Source organism: Sceloporus occidentalis, unplaced genomic scaffold (assembly GCF_023333645.1).
Source record: "Sceloporus occidentalis isolate IW3139 unplaced genomic scaffold, rSceOcc1.0.p SCAF_54, whole genome shotgun sequence".
Taxonomy (NCBI): domain Eukaryota; kingdom Metazoa; phylum Chordata; class Lepidosauria; order Squamata; family Phrynosomatidae; genus Sceloporus; species Sceloporus occidentalis.
The window spans coordinates 3,218,294-3,245,242 of record NW_028317034.1 but is presented as its reverse complement, the minus strand read 5'-3'; the positions used below and the strand labels follow the sequence as shown (position 1 = coordinate 3,245,242).

At 38.4% G+C, this 26,949-nt stretch overlaps 1 protein-coding gene across 1 annotated transcript; it reads left to right on the top strand.

Annotated features, from left to right (window-relative positions):
• The first annotated feature begins 464 nt into the window (after positions 1-464).
• On the top strand, positions 465-25,874 carry LOC149288037 (cyclic GMP-AMP phosphodiesterase SMPDL3A-like). The gene is made up of 10 exons (XM_089492171.1): positions 465-612; positions 4,040-4,103; positions 5,616-5,626; positions 16,736-16,949; positions 18,969-19,113; positions 20,145-20,241; positions 21,985-22,163; positions 22,501-22,681; positions 24,519-24,643; positions 25,536-25,874. Exons 1-10 carry the CDS (start codon positions 465-467, stop codon positions 25,872-25,874), a joined length of 1,503 nt encoding a protein of 500 aa, XP_089348297.1.
• Positions 25,875-26,949: the final 1,075 nt, after the last annotated feature.

Sequence of the window (26,949 nt, the reverse complement as noted above, 5' to 3'; positions counted from 1 at the left end):
TGTGATCAGGCCCAGCAGGGTCTCTGCAACTCTGCATGATACTTCCAATGTTTATTGCATGATACTTCATGATACTTTCACTGCATGATACTTCCACTAAGTATAACCAAGTATACTCAGTACCGAGTATGTACCGAATGTAATTACACTGTGTAAGTCTGCCCAAATCAAGTAATGCTTGCTCTTGCTGGCAGAGAGGGAGCCCAAATTGTCTGTCCCCAAAGTTATTGGCTCTGCAGCGCAAATTTTAACACATGACGTACCATTTTTAGCGACATTGTTAGTGACATCCCTGGTAAGTCAGTGGTCCTCAAGTAGTTAATATAATTCAAAGGCATTTTTTTTATCAGTGTAATTTTACAAGAATGTCTCCAGTGTTTGGTATGTTACATTTTAAGTTTCTAAATTCTGGAATTGTTTTATATATCCACCTGTAGATGTTGCTATGAAGAGAGAGGTCAGAAATGACTGATGTAGAGCCTGGGGTCACAGATTTTGCATCATCAGGGAGAGCCGGTCGCCGAAATGCCTTACCAGACATCCTTGGATCTCCAGCTGGAGCAGAGACTGCTGACCTCCCTCAGAAACTAGCAGAACTATCCCTGTCCCAAGGTACGTGTCTCTGTATCTGTCTCAAATTATTGGCCAAACTCTAGTAATTGTCTATACAAAATATTTGGTAAAGACAAGTCCCTTTATTGCTTAACGGAGTAATATTACATTTCAAACTTTCAAGGCAACTTTCTCTCACTGAATAAGAGTCCTAAGTAGTCTTTATGCAGTTTAGCCAATAAATGTATCATCTTTGCCAAATTTGCTTATTTTCATCACAAGGGAATAAAAAAAAACCCTATAGCTTGGGTAATGTCACAGCTACTGTAATGTCATGTTACAACTACTGTAAGTAGGGGTAGTAAAAAACACAGTTTGTTGTTACCACAGTAGGGTCACAAATTCTATTTACTTTATAAACCTTTTACTCACTTTAGTAAATTTACTGGTTTATAGATAACTTCATGAAACCACTGGTTATCTGCAGTGGTATCAATAGAATATGATGTACAGCGCTGCAGAATATGGAGCTTTTTAAATCAATAAGTAACAATAATATGGGTTTTGCCTATTTTTGGTCATGTACTTCTGCCTTTTACACCTATGATCCACCTGCAAAGCATCTTGAAATGTGTTATTCTTTTATACCCAAGGAGAGGAGGGTATAGGGTCTGTAGCCATTGTCTCTATTGATGTCTACATGGGCCTGGGATTTTTTTGTATTATTATTTTATAGTGTGTGCATTTTTTAATCAGAAATGGCTGTAGATCTGATTTATTGGGAATGCCACCTATTGTTCACGGTGTAATTAATTCAAAGAGTAATGCAAGTAGGTCATTATAATAACTAAGCATCCAAATGGCTCATGTTCCTGCCTTGTTGGTTTTATATGGGTTTATTTCCACACTGGTGTGCCCTGATTCCCTGGGCCTTGGTCTGTTTGCAATATTTTGCTGTCAATTTTGTCCCTCCCAGCTTCTTAATGACTTTACTTACTATGTTGAACAACCTCCAAGTAGCAGCCCATTTAGATGTTTTTTTGAACCCACACATGGTGATGGGCTGCACAGGACATGTCAAAAAATGTAATATTAGCAGGCCCCATGTCACCAGTGCCAGGTATCTTTTAGCCATGCTGTGGAAATGCCCAGTTTTGGAAATATCTGATTTAACAAATGTTAAATATATATTAACAATGCATGATATCAGATAGTAGCATCAAAGGCTGAAATATGTTTTGAGCCCTATCAGGTTTCATCAGGACAACTTGAGTTACATACCTTTTGTCAGTTTGACCAACAATCTGCTCAGGACATGTGCCGCATGCTGAATGCGGGAAAAAGGTGGAGCTGCAACAAACAAAATTGTGAGGATAAGGATTTCTGTATTACCATACCCAAGAACTCTCTAGGTTTGACCAAGTGTATCTCCGTGAAAACGTGTCTCTCCAGGTCAGTTTCTTCTTTCTCTGAGCACAGGAGCGGCATTTGGCCATGTTCACTCACTGCCTGTTTTCTTCCTACTCCTCAACTAAAGCCTACCCTTCAGAAAGCCACTTCTCAGAAAAGCAAGGGCTCTTTCAGCACAGGATGCAACATCATCCCACTTTCACATCAATAACAAATAAACCTTTTGATAAAATAACTAAACCTTTAGATAAAGTTACCTAGTTGCATATACCAATATGATATTTCTGATTCATTTTCATAAATGGCATACATCATAAATAATATTTACGTTACAAAAATTACATTCTAGATTATTCAGAAATTCAGGGCATTAAAATATAGGATTTCTTTACAACAAGTAAGGTTTTCAAGGAAAATGCTCAAATGCCTGTGATCTATCGGTATAAAGTAGAACAGATGGTAAAAATCATTTTAACAAACCCAAATTAGTCACACAAATCCATGAATGTTAATATGTCTAATGCACCAAGATACAGATATTATTATTAAGTTATTTTGTTAAAATCATTTCTGTATCTTGTCAGGGGCGTACCTAGTGTATGTGGTACCCCCCCCCAAAAAAATAATATTGGCAAGAATATTTATTTCACAAATTTGAAAACTGTATGTCAACTGGAAAAAAACTAGAAATCTGAAAAAAATGAATTAGCTTATAAATAAATTAAATACATTTAAATAACATTTACTGAACACCTCTGCCCTTGAAGCAGCCTGGATGTGCCACCTCTGCCCATGAAACAGCCTGACAGTGCCAACTTTGCCCCTGAAGAAGCCTGCTTGTCCCAGTTCTGCTCCTGAAGCAACCTGCCTGTGCCACCTCTGCCCCTCTAAACAGCCTGCCTGTGCCACCCCTGACCCCTAAACAGCCCGTCTGTCCCATTTCTGCCCCCCCCCCTGAAGCAGTCTGCCTCTGTCACCTTTGCCCCTGAAGCAACCTGCCTATGCCACCTCTGACTCTAAAACAATCTGCCTGTGCCACTGCTGACCCTAAAAGAGCCTGCCTGTGCCATTTCTGCCCCTAAAACAGCCTACCTTTGCCCCTGAAGCAACCTCCCTGTGCCACCTCTACCCTTCTAAACAGCCTGCCTGTCCCATTTCTGCCCCTCAAAACTTACTCACTTAATTCCTTAATTCACCCATTCACTCTCCCGCACCCCTTTACCTCTCCTCTCTTACCTCACCAATCATCACTGGGGCCGTGCAGATGTTTATGCCGCCTAACGTGGGCCTGCAGCTCACTTCTGTGGCGCCAGCACACTGTGTGAGAAAACTCTTTCACCGCCCAGGCGGAGCAGGACATCTGTGTGGCCCCAGTGATGATTGGACAGCCCCCAGACCAGTTTCCTCTCACGCGTGCGTGCCAGAGCAGTGAGATGCAGGCCTGCCTTAGGCAGCTGTCGCGGCAACCCCCTGATTAGTGCCACCGGGAGTGCACCGCCCCCTTTAGGTACGCGACTGTATCTTGTATGCCCACAGATATATGTGGTACAAATCATGGCCTCTGCCAATAGAAACATTTTGCACTTATTGTGGGTACTGGATGTAATGGATCTTCATTCTGGTATAGTATCTATCAGAGCCAAACTAACATTCCATTGGGCCCTATGCAAGGTACCAGTTATGACCCCCTTCTCAATTGCTTTATTTATTTAACCCATACTATACAAGATCCCAGTCTTGCTAGGCTGGGCCCCAAAAGTTCCTTGGGCCCTGGGCCATACCTGCCAATTCTCAGGGTTTGACCCAGACTCTGTGACCAAGCCCTGCTTCTTCTGTCCGTGGGTCAGTTTCTATAGGGAGTGATCTGGGTAGCCTACCTTGGTAAGTTCCCATGCATGCCCTAGACAGGCACCTAGGTTTTCTTGTGCATTGATCTAACTCTGGTATTTATCAAAACTTTAGAAATTGTTATTAAAATCCCAAGCATCCATGGAGTGTTGGTGAGACAAACCATATCAACAGGACTATTTCATTCTGATTTTAGATGGTTTATTCTAATGATATTTTAATTTTGTAGATGAAGGTGCTGAAGGTGGAGAAGCATCTTCTGGAGAGTCTCCAGTTGAAACTCCTGAAGAAAAGTCAGAGACTTGAAGATGGTTATCACACAGGAATATATCCACCGAGAGGCAGAGCAGCACGAATAAATCAGCCAGGGTTATGTCTTTAATGCTGTGTGTGGACTATGCAACATCTTTGTATGGGCATAATATCAACTAGCCCCTCAGTTCTCTTGCTCATTTTGGACAGAAATGTGTTTTCTACTTTAGCTGGAAATAGAGAACATTTAAAACTCAGTTAGGTTTCGAGCTATAGGAGAAAGAATGTTAAGGAAGGTATTTTCTGATCCTTGTACTTTGCAGATAGTCAGCAGCCACAAATACTACCACAACTGGACTCAAGGATTTATTAAAAAGATAACAGTGATAAAGGTAACAGAGGTTGGTGTTTAGGATAATGGAATATATAGCTTTGTTTTTTGTAACAATGTCAATAAACTCAGTCTCCGTAAATCCTCTTTCTTTTTAAACTTTAGCCCGACAACCAATGCCAAAATTAGGTCACTGTCTGATATTCATCCTGAGAGCTGCTTTTGTGTTTGCTAATGGGGACAGAGGGGCATGTATAAAGGCAACCATTTTTTTCAGTGCCTTAATGTCATCATTCCAAAGTGTGACAATCCCCAAAGGGGCTTGACATCCTAAACTCTTAACTTTGGTGGTGAACTACAACTCCCATCATCGAGGACAGTTCTAGTCCAGCATCTCCAGAAGAGTCATTGGTTAGCAATCCTTTCAATGAGTAAGGTGAAAGATTCCATATGAGCCCAAACGATGTTATCGACAGAAGTGGCTACCTACATCAACAGCAGTTAATACTTCATTTTCTGTGCTTGTCACTGTCAGCCAATGTAGCAATGTTTGTGGTTTCAGCTGTTTGATATGAAAATAAAAATAATATCGACATTGATCTGTTTTGTCCATCAATTATATTTTGTGAATGCACAATCCTTAGGGAAGAATGATTTTACAACATCTCATTAAGATTATTCTTCTTTATAGAGTGTTTACCCCTCTAACAAGCTCATGGCTATAAATAATACATCAATTTATAAGCAAGAAGAACACATTTGCATGAGACTTTTATATCTCAACTGGGACTAACATTCTGTGCAGTTGCTGTGCATCTGCTAATAATTAAAAATGCAATATGGCTAGAAAAAGTAAAGTGGGACACTGTATTACGTAACAAATGAATTGTAATTCCAGCACATGTAGACAACAGATGTATCAGCAAGGCACAGTGATAACTCCTTAAACTGCTTTAGTAAAATGTCATAGATACAGCTCTTACGGATAGCTGAGTCCTATTTACAGTTAGGTAAGAAATATGATTGAGTAACAAGAAATACCTGTTAATGCAGATGAATTAGTATACAGTAAACAGTAAGTAAAGGCTTGTTACATCACTGTTATTACAGTACTCTCTACTTAAAGTTGATGTTCCACAGAGGTACAAATCAATCTTCTTATGTCCCATGATGTAGTGTAGTAATATCGCATACACTCTTGACCCTACTTGTCTTCTTACAGGTGGAAAGCAGGTAAATTTTAGCCCATGGGACAAGCCCAACCAAGCATTTTTCTTCTTTCTCTTATTCCCATAATCTCAGACCTTTTTCCTTTTCCAAATCGTGTGGATGTGTGTTTGTCATTAGTATCAGGACTACCTTACGGTATTATGCTTGCGTGTAGGTAATTTTACTTCTGATGCCAGAGTCTTCCAACACTTTCTCCAGGGATAATCGAAGGCTGGCCAGGGTGCAGTAAGACAATTGTCCTCTGGGCTGCTCTCATTTAAAGTTTTTGAGAGACTTGCTGAAACTTTTTTGTGTTTAATTTGCAATTCTTTATATAGCCACCTTGGAGTCTAGAGTAACTGGCAGCATTAAAGGGGCAGTTTAATGTCCCTGACATTCCCACTATAGAATAATTCTATTAAATTACTATTTGAGTATTTTAATGTGCATTCTTCCAAAAATGGAAAGTTTAAAACACTTACACAGAAGATGCAGCCCTGCCCCTTCATGGTCAGACTATTCTTGAAACCAATGAGAGTGCTTTCCACACATGCGCTCACAAATCTACAGTCTTCCCTGAGCCAGTGCTAGTGGTACTGTATAATTTAATAACACTCTGTACACAGTGCATCAGTTTGTACACACATTGTTTAACACTGTCAAGTACACAGGCTGAGCGATATGCAGAACCTTGGTTTAAGAGTGTCTGGGGGTGGTGAGACAACAGTAAAACACAGTACATAGTATTCAAACGTGGGTGGAAAGGTGGATTGTTGATTTGACCTTTTCATAAAAGCATTTTCTGAGCATAGAGAAGGCCTTTGTGTGATGTGTCAGAACAGGAGTACTTTCATTCAGTTCATTTCTTACATCAGTGTCTTTTATAGCAGAAATAGTGGATTCATTTTTTGTTTTTTTTTCTGGGACAAATTCCCAATTAGAAGATTAAAAATTAGAATTTTAGACATTTTCAAGTGCATTGTCCTACATCAATTCTCTATAAGGCCTAGTGGTAACAGGGTGACCACATGAGCTAACTGCCATTCAGGGAAGCTTACTTTCTTATTCACTTCTAAGAGCTACAGACAGTGGTATCACTTCTATCATTATATAGTGATCCAGATACAGACGGTGCTACAACATGACTCCTATAATTATATAGCAAGTCAGACACAGATGATGGTACAGAATCTCTATATACTGAGCCAGACACTAATGGTGGTACAGCATGACTCCTATAACTATATACTGAGTCAGAAATTCACAGCTTGATCTAGGTACAGTTTAATTCCCATCACTATATACTAAGCCAGGCATTAACTGTGGTACAGCACTGATGGTGGTACACCATACTCCAATCACTATATAATAAGCCAGACACAGACAATGGTATAGCATAACTCCCATTTTCCATCATCATCATCATTATCATCATTTTCGTTTACATTTTGTTGCTTTTTTACTCTCCCTCCCTCCTATTCACACCCTACCTTCTCTGCTGTCTGCATCCCAGCGCTTCTGCATGAGGGCGGACCGTCTGCGACCACATGGTCTCAACAGTGGAGGGGCTGTCCACTTGATGTGTGGAGGCTTTGCCCTTATGCAAAACCAGTCCAGAAGGCCTGGTTTACGAAGCTGATACAGTGGAGAAGTACTGTTGCAGGAAAGGAAACAGGGATGTCGAAGCAGTCAGCGAGAGAAGGTAGAGACTCATTCCACGACAATGTAGAAGGTGCTGGTTGATCCTGAACACATAGTCACCATGACTTACTAATGTATTCAGCAGCTGTATAGTGCACAATAATATACCTAGGAACTCTTATTAGTTTAAAAAATCAGGGCTAATTACTAGGCCATACTTTAATCTCCAGGAGTAGCAGAGTTTGGCACTGAGGTGTTGTATGGGCCATTAAACAGTGTAAGCCCTTCGCTGCTGTTATAGCACCACTCACACTCAGATCTGGAACTTAAACTTATCATAAGCAGGCTCCATGTGACAGCTGTACTTTTGTACTTCTGCAAGGATAAAAAACAAACACTTCCATCACTGCCTTTAGGGACCGTTGCATTGAGCAGGTAGCCCAATATGTCAGCTACCATAGCAACAGGTGTTGGAAAGGTGCCTGCATGCTGCAAAATTGTCTGTTACCTGCTAACATGTTGGCTCAGTCATTGTGACATGAAAGGTGTCCTCACCGCCAAAACCCTGAGAGAAATGTATATAAATATTTTTTGTAATTAAAATGTGATGAGATTCTTTGGACTACATATCTCATGAGCCTTAGCTAGGATGACAAGAGTCATGGAAGTTGTAGCCTGGAAATGCAGGTGCGCCAGAAAATGTGTGTCTTAGATTTTGTTGCTTCAGTTTAATTATGAAATTTAACCCTACTCTATATGTGTCTGCCCTGCCATGTTTAGTGTATTGTCACGTACATGGTCTTTGGGTGCAACCTTCATGTATGTACAAATTAAAACTCAGAGGTGGGCAGAAGTTACAATAAATATGATGCATTTAATATTTGATAGTGTAAGTAATATTTGATTGTGCTGTGTATATTCACAATTGCTTGCTTACAGGTCACCCAAAGCATTTCGCTCATGGCACCTAAAAAAACCTCAAGCTCTCCTACGCCCAGGCTGCATCGAAAGAAGGATCCTTCACAATATGAAAATATCTTGTTATACAAATATTTAATTTGTGCACACTTTGGTTGCCTACAAATAGCAGGCAAATCTTTGCTTACTTTAAGCTTTATGGGCTTCTGCATTTATATACTTATATACACGCTTTAGAGATTGCTTTGTATATCCAATATTTTCGATTGGAATTATAAACTGTGTTTTATTCGGGTAGAGGATACTATGCCACTTATTTATTTATTTAATACATTTGCATCTGATTTTAGGGATTAAAACAAATAGCTGGTCTCATATGGACATTTACAATATGATTTGTTAATATTTATTCAGTGTCCTGTCTACCATATGTCACCAAGGATGTGGACTAAATTTATTTTGTCATCAAATCTCACCAACTGGAATTGCTTCAAAGAGCAACATGCAGGGTAAATAAATGAGAACACAAGTAAGAAGATAAACAATGCCATCTAGTGAAATATTTGGATCTCTGCAAGACACAATATATCACCAATTGTATCAGGATGTTCCTCTTAATTATTTAATTTAGGCGTTTCAGCCACATCCATTACTAACAGGTGTATAAAAGCAAGCACATAGGCATGTTGACAGTAGAATGGGTCATACTAAAGAGCTCAGTGACTTTAACCCCTTAACGACCTTTTCCGGTTCAGGACCGTCATGGAAAAACGGTCATGTAATGACCTTTGACGGTCCTGCACCGTCAAAAAATTAAATAAGCTTAGAAAGTGATCAACGATCACTTTCTTCGCTTAAACGGTGTTACTGTAATGCCTCGATGTCGAGGCATTCAGCAAGGCCGAGATCAGCATCGGGGGGCATGTCTGGCCCCTCCCCGGGGCGTCAACAGCCCGTTTTAAAAGCGTTAAACTTAAATGGTGTTTCTGGAATGCCTCGATCAAGAGGCATCCAGTGACACCAAACACTTACCTCTGGATGGGCGGCGGCCCGGGGAAAAAAAACAATAAAGATGAAAGAGTTCGCTAGATGGTCTCCAGACCCTCTAGAGAACTCTGGCTCCACTTGCAGGTTGAATACAGGTACTGCATTCAACCATGCAAGTCAATGGAGCCCAGCTTTCTAATCACAATGTGATTAGTAAAATATTCAAATAATAATAATAAAATAAAATAAAAATGGAAAAAAAAAATAAAAAAAATGTGCTAACATTTAAAAATAATTATGCAGTGATGTCACTAGATGAACCATCCAGTACCAGCAAAATGTGCAAAAAAAATATTTAAATTATTAAAAAAAATAAAATAAAATAAAATAAAAAAATAAAGTTTATTATTTGGAGCAAGTGCTAAAATTTCTCAAAAATCTCAACAAAGAGTTAAAATAAAAGCACTTCAAATACCCAAGGGGTGTCTAATATATAAAAAAAATGGCTGATGGGGTAGAGTGGCAGAGCTCAAAGATAGGGCATAGGTACAGACTGACCAAAATGGAGAAAAAAAGCACACTTCCCAAATGTGGCATTTTAAATCTCAAACAACACGACAAACCCATGCATGTGGGGTATCACTGCACTCAGGAGATGTTCCTGAACACACATTGGGGTGTTGTTTGACAGTGACATATACCAGCACCTGTATATCTATAACTAAAGTACAATTTGTGTGAAAAAAAAATAAAAAAAATGACTATTACAAAGTTTGACAAAGTGTGGTTGTATAATGGGTGCATGGAAATGGTTAAAATAACAGCATTTGAAATACCCTGGGGTGTCTAGTTTTCAAAAATATATGGTTTGACGGGCTTAAATTGAGTTAACCAGATTCAAAGATGTTCCAAATAGGAGATGGAGACAGAATGACCAGATGCTAAAAGTCTGTGTTGCCTCAAAAGTAGCCCTTTACCAGCCAAACAATCTAACAAACCAATGCATGTGGGGTATCGCTGTACTCAGGAGATGTTCCTGAACACATATTGGGGGGTTGTTTGACAGTGACATATACCAGGACCTGTATATCTATAACTAAAGTAGAATTTGTGTGGAAAAAAAATAAAAATAATTACTATTACAAAGTTTGACAAAGTGTGGTTGTATAACTGTTGCATGGAAAGGGTTAAAATAACAGCATTTGAAATACCCTGGGTTGTCTAGTTTTCAAAAATATATGGTTTGAATGGGTTAAATTGAGTTAACCGGCTTCAAAGATATTCCAAAGAGGAGATGGAGGCAGAATGACCAAATGACCACCTGAATTATGCATGCCCCAAAAGTAGCCTTTTACCAGCCAAACAATCTGACAAACCCATGCATGTGGGGTATCGCTGTACTCAGGAGATGTTCCTGAACACACATTGGGGTGTTGTTTGACAGTGACATATACCAGAACCTGTATATCTATAACTAAAGTACAATTTGTGAAAAAAAAAAAAATGACTATTACAAAGTTTGACAAAGTGTGGTTGTATAACTGTTGCATGGAAAGGGTTAAAATAACAGCATTTGAAATACCCTGGGGTGTCTAGTTTTCAAAAATATATGGTTTGAATGGGTTAAATTGAGTTAACCGGCTTCAAATATGTTCCAAAGAGGAGAAGGTTTGGAAATCATAAAACGCTGCTTGTACTTATTGCCCTATAACAAGTAGTAGAATCTATTTAGCTAGTTTTTTTACTTGCTTTTTTAGGTGAGTAAAAGATTTTTCAAATAAAAGTCATACAATGTGTTTTTTTTTCAATTTTTCACCATGTTTTTTTTATAGTAAATAAGATGATACGATCAAAATAATGGTATCTGAAGAAAGCCCAGGGTACAAAAAGAAAAAACGAGCCCGGTCCTTAAGGGGTTAAATGTGGCACTGTCATAGAATGCTACCTTCGCCAGGAGACAGTTTGTGAAATTCTGCCCTGTAAGTGCTATAATTGTTAAGTGGAAGAATCTAGGAATAACAACAGCTCATCCACAGAGTAGTGGTAAACCAGATACACCCACAGAGAAGGGCCGTCGAGTGCTGAACCACGTAGCACATAAAAATCGCCTATCTTGTGTACAATCACTCACTCCACAGTTCCAAACTGTGTCTGGAGGCAACATCAGCACACGCACTGTGTGATGGAACCCTCCATCACTGGGGCCACTGGAGAGGCCTGACAGCCAGCCTCTTCCCTACTGACTATGGGCCCTGGCTTTGTAAAGACTTCTGTGTCTACCCCCAGAAGTAAATCATCATTATTTGCTGAGGGGGATTATCTCTTTTTTTAACCCCTTAATGACAAAGCCCATACATGTACGGGCTCAAAATGCATTGTTTTCAATGGGTTTGGCAACCGCCCATTGTCCTTAAGCGGTTAAATTCCTCTGATCTCCCCTGACTGTCCCAGGGAGCTGTAAAATGGATGTAGGTGTGTGCTGTTATAGCATATAGTAACTCCCACATGGCCACCTCTGAATGTGAGTGCAATGAGTTGTCTCTTCGTGTAAGGTAGGAACCAACCCAGACCCCTGCCCACTCCCACATTCCTCATCAAATGTGTCCTGGTTTGCACATCTCAAATTTTAAAGGGAATATGAGTTATGGATAAATTATGACAAACACTCAGAGGTGTACATGTTCTCTGCAAAATATATTGTGAAGTATCACTTGGAGGATTGATAAAGCCAAATGACATTACATTTTACTTTATGATTTAAAGAAAATGTCCATATGGAATTTTGTAAAAACATGTACTGTACTGTTTTGCATATGAAATATAACATGTAATACGTTTTTTTCTTCATGCTTAACTTAAATTCACAGTCTGTTTTAACACATAATTGAAAACCATTAAACAGATCATTTAAAAAAAAAAGAGATACACCTAAAATTTCATTAACATCTACTAAGAGTTAGGTTCTAAACCTAAGTGCCACCAGAACATCTGGTTATGTTACCAAAAACATCAGTAAAGAGTTGTAATATAAACACAAAAAAACAGGCATCTGCCTGTTATAATGAGGAAGTAATATTGATGTAGAAGGAAATATGACCATTTAGACTTTTTACCCAACCCACTTAAGAGTCATTTGAACGTACATTCACATATAAATACTTGCCATGGTAGGCCTCCAAGAGCTCTCCCTGTTTTGGGGAATGGCTTCATGTGGGTATGGGGATAGATGTTGAGATGGGCAGGTTTAGCATTAAATGGGCTGAGAGTAGGCAGCTGAAAAACAATACACTTTTGAAGAAACCCGTTGAAATGTTATCAAGACTTGAATTGAGGTTAATGGAGCCCCTATGCTCATCCCACCTTGTTGCAGTCTCTGCAGATGCACTGTAGGACCTCCTATCTACCATAAGTCAGTGTGTAAGCAACTGATATTCAATAGGATGAAGAGCTCTGACAGGGATCTCATATGGGATACCCTAAGTGGATTATGCAGCTACTTAGGCCCCAGAGAGTAATGATAAAGTGGACATACCAGTTGAACATAAATATATATATGTATATATATATATATATATATATGTTCAACTGGTGCGTTAAGATAATGTCATTTTATACAAATAATATACGTTGCATGCCCATAAGTATGATAATTGTTTGGGTTAAGTATAGACACACTAAAAAAAGGTATATATGGATTTCCACCAGTGTCAAGAGGTACTGTATCGTCCACTAACGAGAAATAAACTGATCTTAAGACTGTTCAAATAATAAAATGGAACTCCCACTAATATTTTTGTATTGCTAGTATCAGATAAAAAATATTGTGCTATTTCCATTTTTAAAACAGTTCTAATTTTTGCATAATATGTTTTCAAACTGTATGCGTTCTAGATTTGTAATCTTAGCCCAATATACTAGACAAATAGCCAAACTCTTTATCATACTGCCTGTGGTAAACCATAGAATGGTTCATCCAGCCAAACACTATTCATGAACATCAGTTCAACAAGGTGGCTAAGCAGTGAAAGTAACCCAAAATAACACATCTGACAACAGGCAGACTATTTGGGGGTACTGACAAGCTGTTGTGTGGCAACTATGGCACAGGCAATATGTTTGGGGGCACTGACAAGCTGTTTTGTGGCAAAGATGGCACAGCTAATCTTTATTGTGGAACTGACAAAAATGGCACGGACAAGTTGTTTGGGGACAAAGATTGCACTGACGAGCTGGGTACAAAGATAGCCCAGGCAGGTTGTTTAGGTGCGATCAGTATCTTCCACCTTGAGAATTCTCTCCTTATGATTCTCCAATGTGTTCAAAGGGATGATCGAAAGGATCTAGGAATCCAGAGAATGAATGTGCATCATGTAACAAATGTATACATTTCCTGTTGTTGTCTGTAGACTGTCTGCTTTTGATGAAGCCTACTTGATCATAATGAAGTATGAGGCCTTGTTGAAATGGGCCGGAAGCATCGAGCAAGGACATTTCCCTTGATTACTGCAGGAGTTGAACAAGGTAACCAGGTATGATGAGAGAATGTTGGAAATTCTTTTACAATAAACATTTGAAAACCCATATGGGTCCAGGACTTTAGGTAAGGACAAACTCTTTATGGCAACCTGTTTCTGAAAATTGAGCTGTCAATGTGTCTTATTTGGCTTTCCAGGTTTGTAGGAGGTTTATCTTACTTAAAAAGCTGTTTTCATGCGATGGTTGGTGCTTGGATTGATCCGCTCTCAGATTGTAAAGGCTAGAATAGAAATCTGCAAAGGCATTTGGAATATCTGCCGGGTTGAGGATATTCTCCGCAGCTTGGGTGACTATAGAAGGATAGTGGCTACCTTGGCTTTTCTTTTCCTCAACGCCCTGGCCAGCTAAGTCTCTATTTTCTTTTTTTTGTGTAGTAATTTTGTTTAGCTTTGTAAGCATCAACTGTGTATGATAGAATTGGATGTCTGCAAATTTTTGCTTTATAATAGTTTGCATCTGTTTGCAGCATGTTCTTGTGATTTGGGCTTTATGTAAAGTCTCTAAGGCGCATTATTGTTGTATCAACATGTTCCAGCGGTTTTCTCTTTCTGTTCGTACATATGAAGCGTGGGGAATGAAGCTGCCCTGTAGGACTGCCTTGTGGGCCTCCCAAAGTTTTTGGACTGGGGTCTGTGGTAAATCGTTTATCTGAAAATACTCTTTTAACTCATGGCTCATAAGCTCTTTTGTTTTTACACAAGAAAGTAATAAGTCGTTTATTCTCTAATTGCCTTCTTTCACAATTTTTAATTGCTCAGCTATACTGAAAATAACAGGTGCATGATTTGACCATGATATTACGCCAATAAAACATGATTTGATCTTCTCCGGGCTGTGTTTGTTTAGTAAATTATATCCACCTAGGGGCGCTCGTGTACAATAAATACAGAAGCAAGGGAAAAAACAAAAACAAAAATATAAGTGCAGCAATAAACACAACAGTGATGTATTTTCACTTCAATAATTGCACTCACAGTGTTTCTGTGATTTTCAAGCTTATCTCAATTCATAGTGATCTAAGTGAAGAAAGGAAAAAAAGACCAAAATGGGATGGTATCTTCATATATGTATAAATACAGAGTGATTGCACTTACACACAGATGGACACACTCAACTGGTGTGTTAATCAGCTGTCCCAATCCACGACCTCTTGATGTTAACTTGATGTTAACTAAAGGTTAACTACACTGACTCGACTCCAGTTGCAAGCCTAGGCATGCAAACACTTGAAGGTTAAGTAACAAAACGTAACAATAAAACAAAAACCTTAGGTAGCCCTGAAAGTTTGGCACATGTGATTGTAAGCGATATCTATATATAAATAAAATACCTTACTTCAAAACTCAATAAATAAATAAAGACACTGACAACTTGAACTGGAGAAAACAGGCCGTGGTCTTTTATTTAGCTTACATTGTAACATAAACCGAATACTTAATATCAACATAAACCTTATAACCATAATACACTCTTGGCCCAAGCCCCAGAGTGCCACCATACAAAATACTCAAAGACCATCCGCCCTAAAGCCAGGACAGTCAAAAATACCACTGGTTCACCCTCTTTCTCCTACAACTTTTTTTTTTTTTTTATCACAAAAGCGTGGTTAAACTAACTGGCTCGAGCTTCCCTCGAGCACAAAAGGGGCGCGGCCAACTAAGCAGCGCGAGCGCATCCAGAAGCTTCTACACTCTCTTTTTTTTTTTTTCTTTTTATGTAACCTCAACCCTAAGCTGTTATACAACCTGACCTATACTTGACCCCTCTATCCCCACAACCACATGCCGCCCTGACTGCTAAATAGAGTCAGGGCTTTTCACAAATGTCCCTATTTTGACAATTAAATGTTACTTGTTGGTTTAGTGCCTCCCACTAGCCAACTTTGAAAGGTTCATATCTACCTAAAGTGTTCAGTGTGATGTCATTTTTCATATAATTATATATGGTAATATTATTCAATAAGTTCAGTGACATTTAAAAAGAAATATGTAGCTGGGATACTTCGAAATTATAAACTCTCTTGGGAAGCAGGTATCACTGAGGACACGCTGGTAGGAAAAACAAAATCCAGGTTTAACAGCTCCGTGTAATTTGAGAAGTTCAAGCGTAAACAAGGAAGTTTGTCCTGTATATGACACACGAATAGCTGTACACAGATCACAGAGCTGTTCACGCTGTTCGAGCCTGAAGATGAGATCGGTTTCTGTCTGGTTAGTACTTGTTGCCCCACTGGTTGTTTGGGCTCTGCCAGTGGATCCCCAAGATTATCCGGGAAACAATGGAGACGCAGGTAAAAGAATGCAGGCAGATCTGACGCTGGCATTCTGTGCATGTTTGGAATTAACATGAATTAGGAAACATTTATACAATTTCAGTTGTAACCATATTTTCTGTTGTTTATATAAAATTATTGTGAATTTTAGGAGAAAACAATACACTTATAACATTCACATATATAAAAGGGACATTGAGGGAAGAAAAAAAAGAACGAGGAAGAGATTTGGATTACAAAGTGGGACTGCTCCTCCTAAACAGGGACACCTGAGCAGCATCAAAGATTTTTTTTTTCTCTGTAATATGAACAAAGAACTTAAAAGGTAGCTCTTCTACAATGATTTTGTTGTCCACTTTTCATTAAAGCATACTTATTTTCCTTTACACAGCGATAAAGCAGCTAACTGGGAAGCATTATAAATCCTCACATTTTTTAGGAGTTATGTCTGGCAGCTGGAACATTCTTAAGTCATGTGAAATCAGGAAGCTATGAATTATTAAGATGATAAGGCAGTATAACCTGTTCTATAACTCTAACATACATCCACTAAGTGAAAGGGAAATGGAGCATAGTTTATTTGCTTTTAGGAATTTTTTTTTTTTGGAGAGTCATGTTGGTTCATGCAAAGGCCTACACATAGCACCAACATGGGTTGCTTGATTTTGTATTGATAATAATTAAAATTGATAAGTATTGATTAATAATAACTATTAAGTAGGACACTTCAGGAATCATAAAACAGTTAAAAGTGTTTATGTTCAATGGTTTGTCTACAGGGCAGTTTTGGCATATTACTGACCTACATCTGGACTTTTCGTATCACATCACTGGCGATCGCTCCAAAGTCTGCCTGTCGTCTAAGGGAGCCAAGGCCTCGAATCCTGGTGTTTTTGGAGACTTCTTATGTGATTCCCCTTATCAACTCATCTTATCAGCAATTCAACACGTAAAAGACTCTCACCAAAAAGCAGACTTTATGATTTGGACTGGGTAAGCGATCTAAAACGTAGGCACTTTTAATGCATATGTTAGGTTCACAGTCTAACTAATGATTTCAATGGCAGCACTTTCCTGTCACTAATTATCTGCGTAAGCTCTCAATCAGACTCCCATTGATTTCATTGCAAAGTACCTTGCTGCCGCTGATTGACAACTCAGGCAGCCAATCAGTGGCAAGAAATTTTGGATGATGGAGAAAGAAAGAAGATTTTGCAGCCCCCCAGTTTTTTAAATCAAGAAGTTATTTTTTCACATTTATTCTTGCTGTGGATTATTTATATGCACACTAATCTGTGAATAAATGTGATTTTCTTTAAAAAAAAAAATAAAATGACTTACACATATGAATATGGTTATAAAAAGATAAAGAAATTGTGTGGGTATAGCAAATGAGAAAGAGGGAAATAACTATTAAAGATAAACATCGCAAAACAAAAATTGATCTGGTCCTATAGAGAAAAAAAAAGCCCTGGTCTTTAAGGGGTTAAAGGACTCTAATATACATTATTCTATACAGCGCCGGCCCAAGGCAAAATGCCGCCTGGGTCGAATTTTAAAATGCCACCCCCCCCCATTATCTACCCTTCCTCTCCCTCCGTCCCTGCCGCCCCCCTTGCACTTACCTTTCAGCAGTCCTGCGGCGAGTCTCCCTGTTCGGTCTTGGTGTCGGCTTGTAATGCTGAGCGCCGGAAATCTTCCGGCACTCAGCATTACAAGCCGGTACCGAGACCGAACAGGGAGACTCGCCGCAGAGGAGAGAGAGAGGGGCGCCGAGCGGGTACTGACAGCTTGGTAAGCGAAAACCACTCGCGCCCCTTTCTCTCTCTTTCGCTTTAAAAAAAAAAAAAAAAAAAAAGGGCTTGGGGCAGCAAAGTGCCGCCCCTTCAAAAGTGCCGCCTGGAGCGGTTGCCCCACTCAGCTCCATTGTCGGGCCGGCCCTGATGGTGTCAGGGGCATTTTATTAGACCAACATTCACCAAAAAGAAAGAGAAACCAAAAAGGGGTGAGAAAAGAGGTGGTTGGGAAATTGTATAAGGCATGCAGATAAATGCGTATCTTGAAAATAAGTACACTGACTCATAATTTAATTTCTGCACGTCACATACATGCATTTAAGAATCCAATCATAAAAGTTAATATGTAATGAGTCATAGCATAGCATGAAAGCTGTTCTCACAAGTTGTTTATTACAGAGCAGGTCTTGCGAGTATTTGTTGAGCTACAACTCATATTATTGTCAGTCAGGGGTTCGAGTAGCATACCTCCCAACAATCATGGTTTTTGTGGGACAGTCACCGTTTTCAGGCACTGCCTCGCTGTTCCAAGTAGCTACTCAAGGGATTGGTGAACTCCTCTCCAACTGACCAAGGAGGTGTAAAATCAATAGAGGTCTGTGCAGTTACAGGGTTGACGTCCATTGTAGCTCCACATGGCCACCTAACGACCCTCTAAACACTGCAAGGTGGCACTTTGGGTAAGGTGGATTAGCAAATGTATCAACGTGCCCACTTCTGCCTCCTGCCTCCCCCCCAAAACAGGTATCACAATTCCAACACCTGAAGTGTTGGGGTAGTATGTTGTACGGTGCTGCGTGAGATGTTTGCGAATGAACCCTAATATTTTATTACAGAAATATAGATATTTGGTAGAAAAAAAATTGTTTTCTGTTTCTTTAAAAACATGCAATACTATTCCTAGTTCAGGTGAGATATGTATTTCTTATGCGCATAAAAGATGGCTTGTTTGCAACCCTTTTTTACAAGGCTTTTAGATAGTTAACCAGGCAGTATTTTCCAAGCAGGTTAAAGCAAATAACCATTAAGAAGTTAATGATCTATTGTTTCCCAGAAATATGGCAGCCCAAGTCTAGGAATGTAATTCCACAATGTAAAAGCTCAAAACTATTCACTGATTGTGTTTCCCATTTTTGTAGGCCATATCCTTGAATTTTGGTAGATTTTGTGTTTTGCTTAATTATTAACCCATCTTCTCTTTATGTCTCTCCTACAGTGACAGCCCTCCTCATGTACCAGTGAATGAACTGTCCACCAAAATCGTAATTGATGTTATTGGTAACATGACAACTACCATCCGCAGCCTTTTACCTGATTTGCCTGTATTCCCCGCACTTGGTAACCATGACTACTGGCCCCAGGTATTGACCAACTTTATATTTATGGACTCAAGGCTACCTCCAGACGAAATTGTGTCACAGACACTTGGCAAGGGCTGCAATTAGTGAAACATAACCTCCTCCTACACTGCTATGAGGCAAGATTAAAGACACTACAGGAGTGCCACCATTCCAAGAAAAACAATACTGGCCAGGTTATTGTTTTCATAACATTATCATTGAATGAATTCAATGAATTTTATCAGAGTCAGGCTAACTAGCACTGTATCAGCTTAAGTATAAATGTTTATAATTAAATACATGAAAAGACATACTTATCATGTTTTCACAGACATGCATGCGTAGCATGAAGGTCCATGTTGACTTACTTTGACCATAGACTGACCATAGATTGTGGCACAGCGCTATTTATTTTGGGACCTGACTTCTGCCCCATTAAAAAGTACAATAGAATTCTGCTATCAATAACCCTTTAGGTGCAATGGTCAATAAGGCCAGTGATTTTACCGTTTAAGTGCCTGAAATGTACCTAAAGCTTGGTTGCGTCATCTCTTGTGTAGTAACATAGATAATATTACGATGGTCATATTTTTTTTGTGGTTAATTTAGATTTATGATCTAGACAAGAGATGGTTAACAGTTTCCAGACACTGTTTGTCACATTCTGTAAAAGTTAATTTGTCATATAAGTACGCTACTTCCTTATTTCTTTAAAATACGCACTGAAATATCTGGGAATAGAATTTTAAAATGACCTATACTTAACTGTCCTAATAATTGCGCAAGTTGCTAAGTTTTGAAACACTATCGCAAGTCATTGCTAAAAATGTACTTGAGTATAACGGTGCTTTGGAAAAACAATGGGATTTTGTCTGATAAGCTGCCCACGTCATGCTTTAACAGCGTTTTTTTCCCGGGGGCCAGTTGGGATGAGACTTACTGGCCCACACTGTTTGTTGCTGAACATACATGTCATGTGCAGATCGTTTGCAATATATTTTTTTAATTAATGGCATGTTACGCTTTCAAATATATATATATATATTTTTTAGGATCAATTTCCTGTAGACGGGAGCGAGGTATATACAGCAGTGGCAGAGTTCTGGAAACCCTGGCTAAATGAACAAGCTCTTACCACTTTCCGGAAAGGTACAGCAGAAGTAATGTTGAAACCTGCAAATTTTTCAGTATTTTGCAAAGTATTATGAAATTCCTTGTTTCACCACGGGAAGAACAACGTAATGATTACTGGGGTTGACTTATATGAAAACCAGGCAAATATATCATCATTTTATCTTTTTTTTTATTTTAAAGCCCTTCCTGTTGAGTGCAATTACTGGAACTTCTCATGCCCTACTAATATGCAGCTTGCGTGATTTAAGAGTTTCCCCATTTTGTTAATCATTAATAAATAAAGGATATCAGGCTTACTGATTAAACCTTACATGGGCTATATCTGAGAGAGCTAGCACTTCTATAACAACGAAACTGGTGAAGATATATTCTGTGACTACTAAAACCAGCACAGCACTGGTAAAATCTTACAGAGAATGAATGGTATACATACGTCATATTCTAGAAACAGGTTAACTACTTTATAATTATTATTTATTCCATTATATTCCGCAGTGGTTAAACAAGACATAGCAGGTAGTGTATCATGTAACAAGTTTGACTATAATAGGAAGATGCCCAATATGGTTGTTTCTATCTATCAGTATTGTTTTGATGGCTCTTTAGCTAATAACCCCAAAAATTAAAAAAGCAAAATAAGTAAATACGTTTAAGGCAGGGTACTGTCATGTACCTGCTTGAGAGTTTTAGATATGGTAGGTGCTGGTTTATGTCTATGCCCTGACATTCTTTAGAGCCACGTTCATCAAGGCACAACTGAGCTATTCTGGAGCACAATGAAAAATGTGAAGCAATTACCGTAGAAAGCAATGGAGTGCTTATGCTAATTTTTTCAACACTGGCATTTTGCCTAGAAAAACTGCAATTTTGTATTGCCTATAATTTAATATTGAAGTCCTCCAGGTACTGTCAAATCCCTTCCTTCTCTTGCATGTGCGTCTCATTATTTCTTTCTCTTATACTCTAAAGCATCTCACACATTATTCTTGCTATTATTTAAAATTTGATATTCTCTTTCCACCATTTATAGTGTGTAACCAATTTTGATGTCTTTCTCTCTGCCTCTATCACACTTCATTATTGCACCTATTGAATTAATCTTCAATATGTCTCAGGTGCCTCCTTACTCACTGTTTTACATTTCAAACTCAGGGAACACATCTCAACTTCTTCATCTTGTCCACATGTTATCTTACTAATTGTCCCTCTCACTTCATACCGTATTAACCCTATCCCTAATTTCATTATACCGCTCTGTCCATTCAACACAATTCAAATCAAATGTCATTGTAATAATTACTTACGGTATCTGTTATGGTATTCCTTTCGGATACCCTTTAACTAATCAAAAGTAAATAATATTAAATGACTAAATTCAAATTACGAATTTACTTGAAGAATTTACATTAGAGTGGATAGATTGTGACTCCCAACTCAAAACCTGCAACAGCTAAATATAAACATGAAGCCAAAACATAAAAATATAAAATATAAGCTTTATTAATGTAAGCATTGTGCTCATGTGTGAAATAACTGTCTGACCTGTATCATCTTGTGCATAATCTTAGAGAAATGTGAACTTTTTTAAAAGCCAAAAAAACAAAGCAGAATGATCATAATATAGTAATACTAGTTATGATGAGTGCATGTATATTAATAAAATTAGGGCAATTACCGGTACAACTTAGACCTGACTAATACTTTATTGTATATAATAATTACTTTATTAGAAATTCCTTTATTGCTCACTTTATACAGGGGGATACTACTCGCAGATCTACAAATCAAGCCCTACTGCACTTCCTCTGAGGATCATTAGTCTGAACACCAACTTATACTACAGTCCTAACAAAGTGACTCTAAATATAAGTGACCCAGCTGGTCAGTTGGATTGGCTTGAGGAGACATTGGCAGCATCTCGTCAAAACAACGAAAAGGTATGATGTCCTGAAGGTGGGTTTCTTAAACCTGACACAAGTGCAAGAAACAAAGAAAGTTAAAAAAGTTCAATCTAGAACATCTAGAACAGTTTTGCCTTGTACCTTTTGGTCTACCTCTTCTGGGTATGAAGGTACACAAGACTTTAATTCCAGCTATTAGGGGTTACTGTTTGTTATACATTGCATGTACCTAGCTGAAGATGTCAGGAGATAGTTGGTTACAGACAGGTTGTGAATCACTGATCTAGGAGATACTTGGTTGGTCAAGGGAGCTAAGTGGAGATAGTAGATGATAGGCATGTTAGTTGAAAATAAATTTCCTTATCTTGTGCAGGTGTACATTATTGCTCATGTGCCCATTGGATACCTGGCGTTTGTACCCTATACACCTGCAATGAGGGGGGATTTTAATGAGAAACTGGTTAAAATCTTCAGAAACTACAGTGATGTTATCGCCGGTCAGTTTTATGGTCATACTCACCGAGACAGCATTATGGTGCTTCTTAATGAAAATGGTAAGATTCTAAATTCTGTGTTTGAAAAGACTTGAAAGCATAAACATAGACATCATCAGACACTTCTATTGATTTTTGTATCCACTCTCATGACTGAAGTACCCTTGATCTCCAGCTCAAGCCCCCCACCCAATTAACTTTAACCCAATAATGACAGACACATGGAACTTGGGTTGAAAAGGCCACAGCCAATTTTCTTTATTAACCAAGTCAATGCCACACAACCTTAGGCCCAACACCTTGTTGCATTAACAGGTCAAAGACTACCAACTGAACACATAAATATAATAAATAACATCAATAAACATAAATAACTAACAAAAACCATAAAGCCTACCAGGCAAACTAGGAACCACCACACAGGGACGGACATACTAAGATGCCAAACTCAAACCTGAGGCTCCCAACACCACCTACCGGGAACCTCCCATCAAATTCTCTCCCCCAGAGCATTCACACACCCTAGATGCCTGGTAAGCTACCCACCTGGCTGTGACAGAATAAATACCCCAACATAACACAAATACCCCAACATAACACAATAAACAGGGAGGGAGGGAGGGACAAACAACACAAGGTAACATGACTGCAAAATGTCCCTAAGCCTCGTGTTACAACCCCTTAAGTAACTACCCCCTAAATCCCACCCCAATAATATATATATATATATATATATATATATATATATATAAAGCAGTCTCATGTAATATACCTGGCTATCTGACATCATTACAATTTTTGCTTATAAGATTTGGCTGATATTTTGTACAACCTATGAAAAAGCGTATTGACCTTGAAGCCAGTAACTAAAAAAAATAACTATATGTAATATTACTACAATGTTGTGCATTGGACAACCTCAGAAATGTAACCACAGGAATGGACGTGTAGTGGTCACTTGAGTTAAGGCTTAACTCATCTGACCACACTTGACTTTCTTTGCGTGCCCTTGCATGCTAACAATCGCAAAAAAGTCACAGATTCACTAAGCTGCCTGCGATTTTAAATTTTGCGAGTTACAGTCAAGGACAACCAGCGATTAATCCATGAAGCAGTGGCTTCTCAATTTCTGGCCCATCGTAAGAGACCATTAAAAAAAAAAGCGAGCTTGAAAAAAGAAACTTGTGCACAAGCAGCCCCTAGTGTTAGAAGCCTGTATTGCATCTCTATTGACTTCATTGGGCTCATTGGACTTGAATACATTGGGAGATGCTGATGAAGTTTGCAAATTGGAAAAAAGTTGCAGCTTGCATATAAAGTTACAGGAAACTCACAGATTACTGAAGCTATCTGCTTTTTTTTTTAACTTAACTTTTTTTGCCAACCCATAAGCGCTTGCTCATTAGTGAATAGACCTGCCCATGTAAAAAGTATTGGCAGCAAGTGTTTAATATGAAGATCAAATATTATTCACGTCTGTCCTTTTCAGCTATATTTTTAATTACTCATGAAACATGCAGCGTGTGGCTGTGGAAATTGACAATATGCTGCCTTTCCACCCAGCCAAACTTCTATCCTCTTACAGCACTTACCTTAACCTCCTTACTATGCTAAAGTCTCCTCGAATGTCCCTGAATGATGTATATATTTTTAGTGTGGTCAGATTTTCAGATTTACAGTATCACAATAACAGAAAAATGACCAGACTAAAATCCTGATCCATGTTATATTTTATAAAATCTTATACAAGTGCATGACCATATTTGGATTATTCCGCTAGTGGAGTAGAAATTATGAAACGATCTTCTGGTTACAAATCTATAGCACTCTAGAGCAAAATACCATAACTGCTATGTTTTGCTTGCTTTTAATTATGAATATATCTGTTATTATTCAGAAAAGCCTGTTGGATCAGTATTTGTGGCTCCAGCTGTAACACCAATTAAATCTGCGTCGGAGAAAGAATCCAACAACCCAGGCTTCAGGTTGTATCAGTATGACACCGGATCCTATAATCTATTGGTAAGTAAAGATCATGGGCTCTAAATCTGGATAAAAAGGAACAACAAACTTTAACATGATTTTTTGGCACATTCATAATATTGAATCAATTAATAAAAGAGAATAATGTGGACAATTTCTCAATTAATATAAGTGAGAATGGTATCTGCTGATTGGCCAATTCCATTGGTTACTAGTGTGATAAAACCAATTTTCACACTTTCCACCAGAATCAATTTATATAGACCTATTGTATAATTTATCTTGGTCTTTTATTATCAGAATCCTTCCAGTTCAGTATTCTGCGCCTAGTGTGTGTCGTGCAACATTTTTATACTTTCCTATTTACTATACAAACCCCCAATTGTGTGCGTGCCAGCTTTTGCTTACAACTATCGACATTCAAGACGGTGAGCGAATTGCCTCTTACGACCCTTTCCTTTATACACACAGGACACACAGTAGCAATGCCAAGTGGCTATGTATCATGTCCATCACTTTTATCATCCCTACTGCATATCACACAGTCTTTATTTGCTTACCCAGTTATTATTAAACAAGTGTTAAAGAGTCCATGGGCAACACTGGCATAATAGCAGAAGATTTTATATACTGTCAGCGCCCATCACATCTTGTTCATAATATCATTCAGCTACTACAAAGGCTTTGAGAACAAGTGATTTCCAAGATACAAACCCCAACTTTTATATTTGTCCTCTTTGTAGACAATTATAAAAAAGTGTTTGATAAAATGTTTAACATGGATTATAAATAACTGCCTTAAACTCAGCTTTTTTATGACACCCTTGATGACTTTATAGGTAAAGTATATGAAAGTTCATTAGTTTACCATTTCCTTTTGAGGATTAGAAAACGGAGTTGATCGCAACAGATTTTTGTTTGCGTATTTCAGGACCTACATGGTTATTACCTAAACCTAACAGATGCCAACTTGAAAAAAGAACCCACTTGGAAACTAGAGTATATCATGACTGAAATATACCAGATAAAGGATCTTCAGCCCAACAGTCTATATGGCCTTCTGAAGAGATTTCAACCGCCGCAGAGTATTGACTTTCAAAACTATTATAAAAACTACATAGTGAGCTTTGACAACACCGAAGGCTGTGATGGATGGTGTAAGGCGCTGCAGATATGTGCAATACAATGTATAGATGCGGCTTCCTATGTAAAATGCTTGAAAGAATATATGAGATATTATGATATTGAGGGCATTCTGAGCCTGCAGTGATAACTGTTGCAGCATTCTTCTTAGTAGAAAGAAGAAGGGGGTTATTAGGCAGATACTTAAACACTGGTCTTTGTTGGTGTTTAGTAGCTTAATATTGAGTCATACGTAAGTTAAAACACTTGTCAATCTGGGTCTTTAAGTGGACCAGTCATCTGGAAACATGTATTCACTGCTGGGAGCGGGGTAGGCTATGTGGCCATATGACTCTGTGGACATGTACACATGCACCCTCGCCTGGCTATAAGTCTTTGTGCCATTACTAGCTGATAGGTAATCAAAATATTTTCTATATTTCTATCTTTATTAACTAGCAAGTTAGCAACCACAATGTGTATGGGAAAGTACCACCATGCCATCTTTGAAAAGACAAGGGTACCGTAAAAAACATTTCCTTATTGCAGTTGTGGTTCAGCTTGTCTTAGTCATAAGACTCAAAAGACTTTTGTCCTAGTCATAAAACATTGTTATAACTGTGACCCTAACCCTTATATTAATTGCCAATTAAAAGCTATGGAACGTTTATGATGGATTAAGTTGGTACATGTAATATAACTTTTTGTCTTCTACACTTTATCTGATGCAAAAGAAATTGAATTGAACTGTAATTTATAGAAGTGTGATAGCGGGTCTCAACAATATTTGGAATATGGATTCTTTGAGACCATCTGCCTGATCACAAATGATACCAGATGTAACCACAGCAAACCTCAGATATATTATCAGCTAGACATCTGATGTAAGGGCTAAGGTGATATTTATCGAGCCAGAAAAGTTGGTTAGAGATGAAGCCGTGAGTCTCAACACCATATGGATTGTTTACGATTTAAAGGTTCAAAATCATCAGGATCCTATGTATACATTTGATCTGTTTGCTTGCCCCCACAGATCGTTTGCCTTGAGGTAACTATCTGCATCAAGCTATAGCAATCGCTCACTATAGTTACATTTTGGTGACAATCCTATACACAACCTACATTTTAACTACAGAAACCTATGTGCTTTTTTTCTAATGAAAATATATTAAACACCCCCCCCCAATTATTTGTTTACAAAGTCAAAATAAATAGTAAAATCA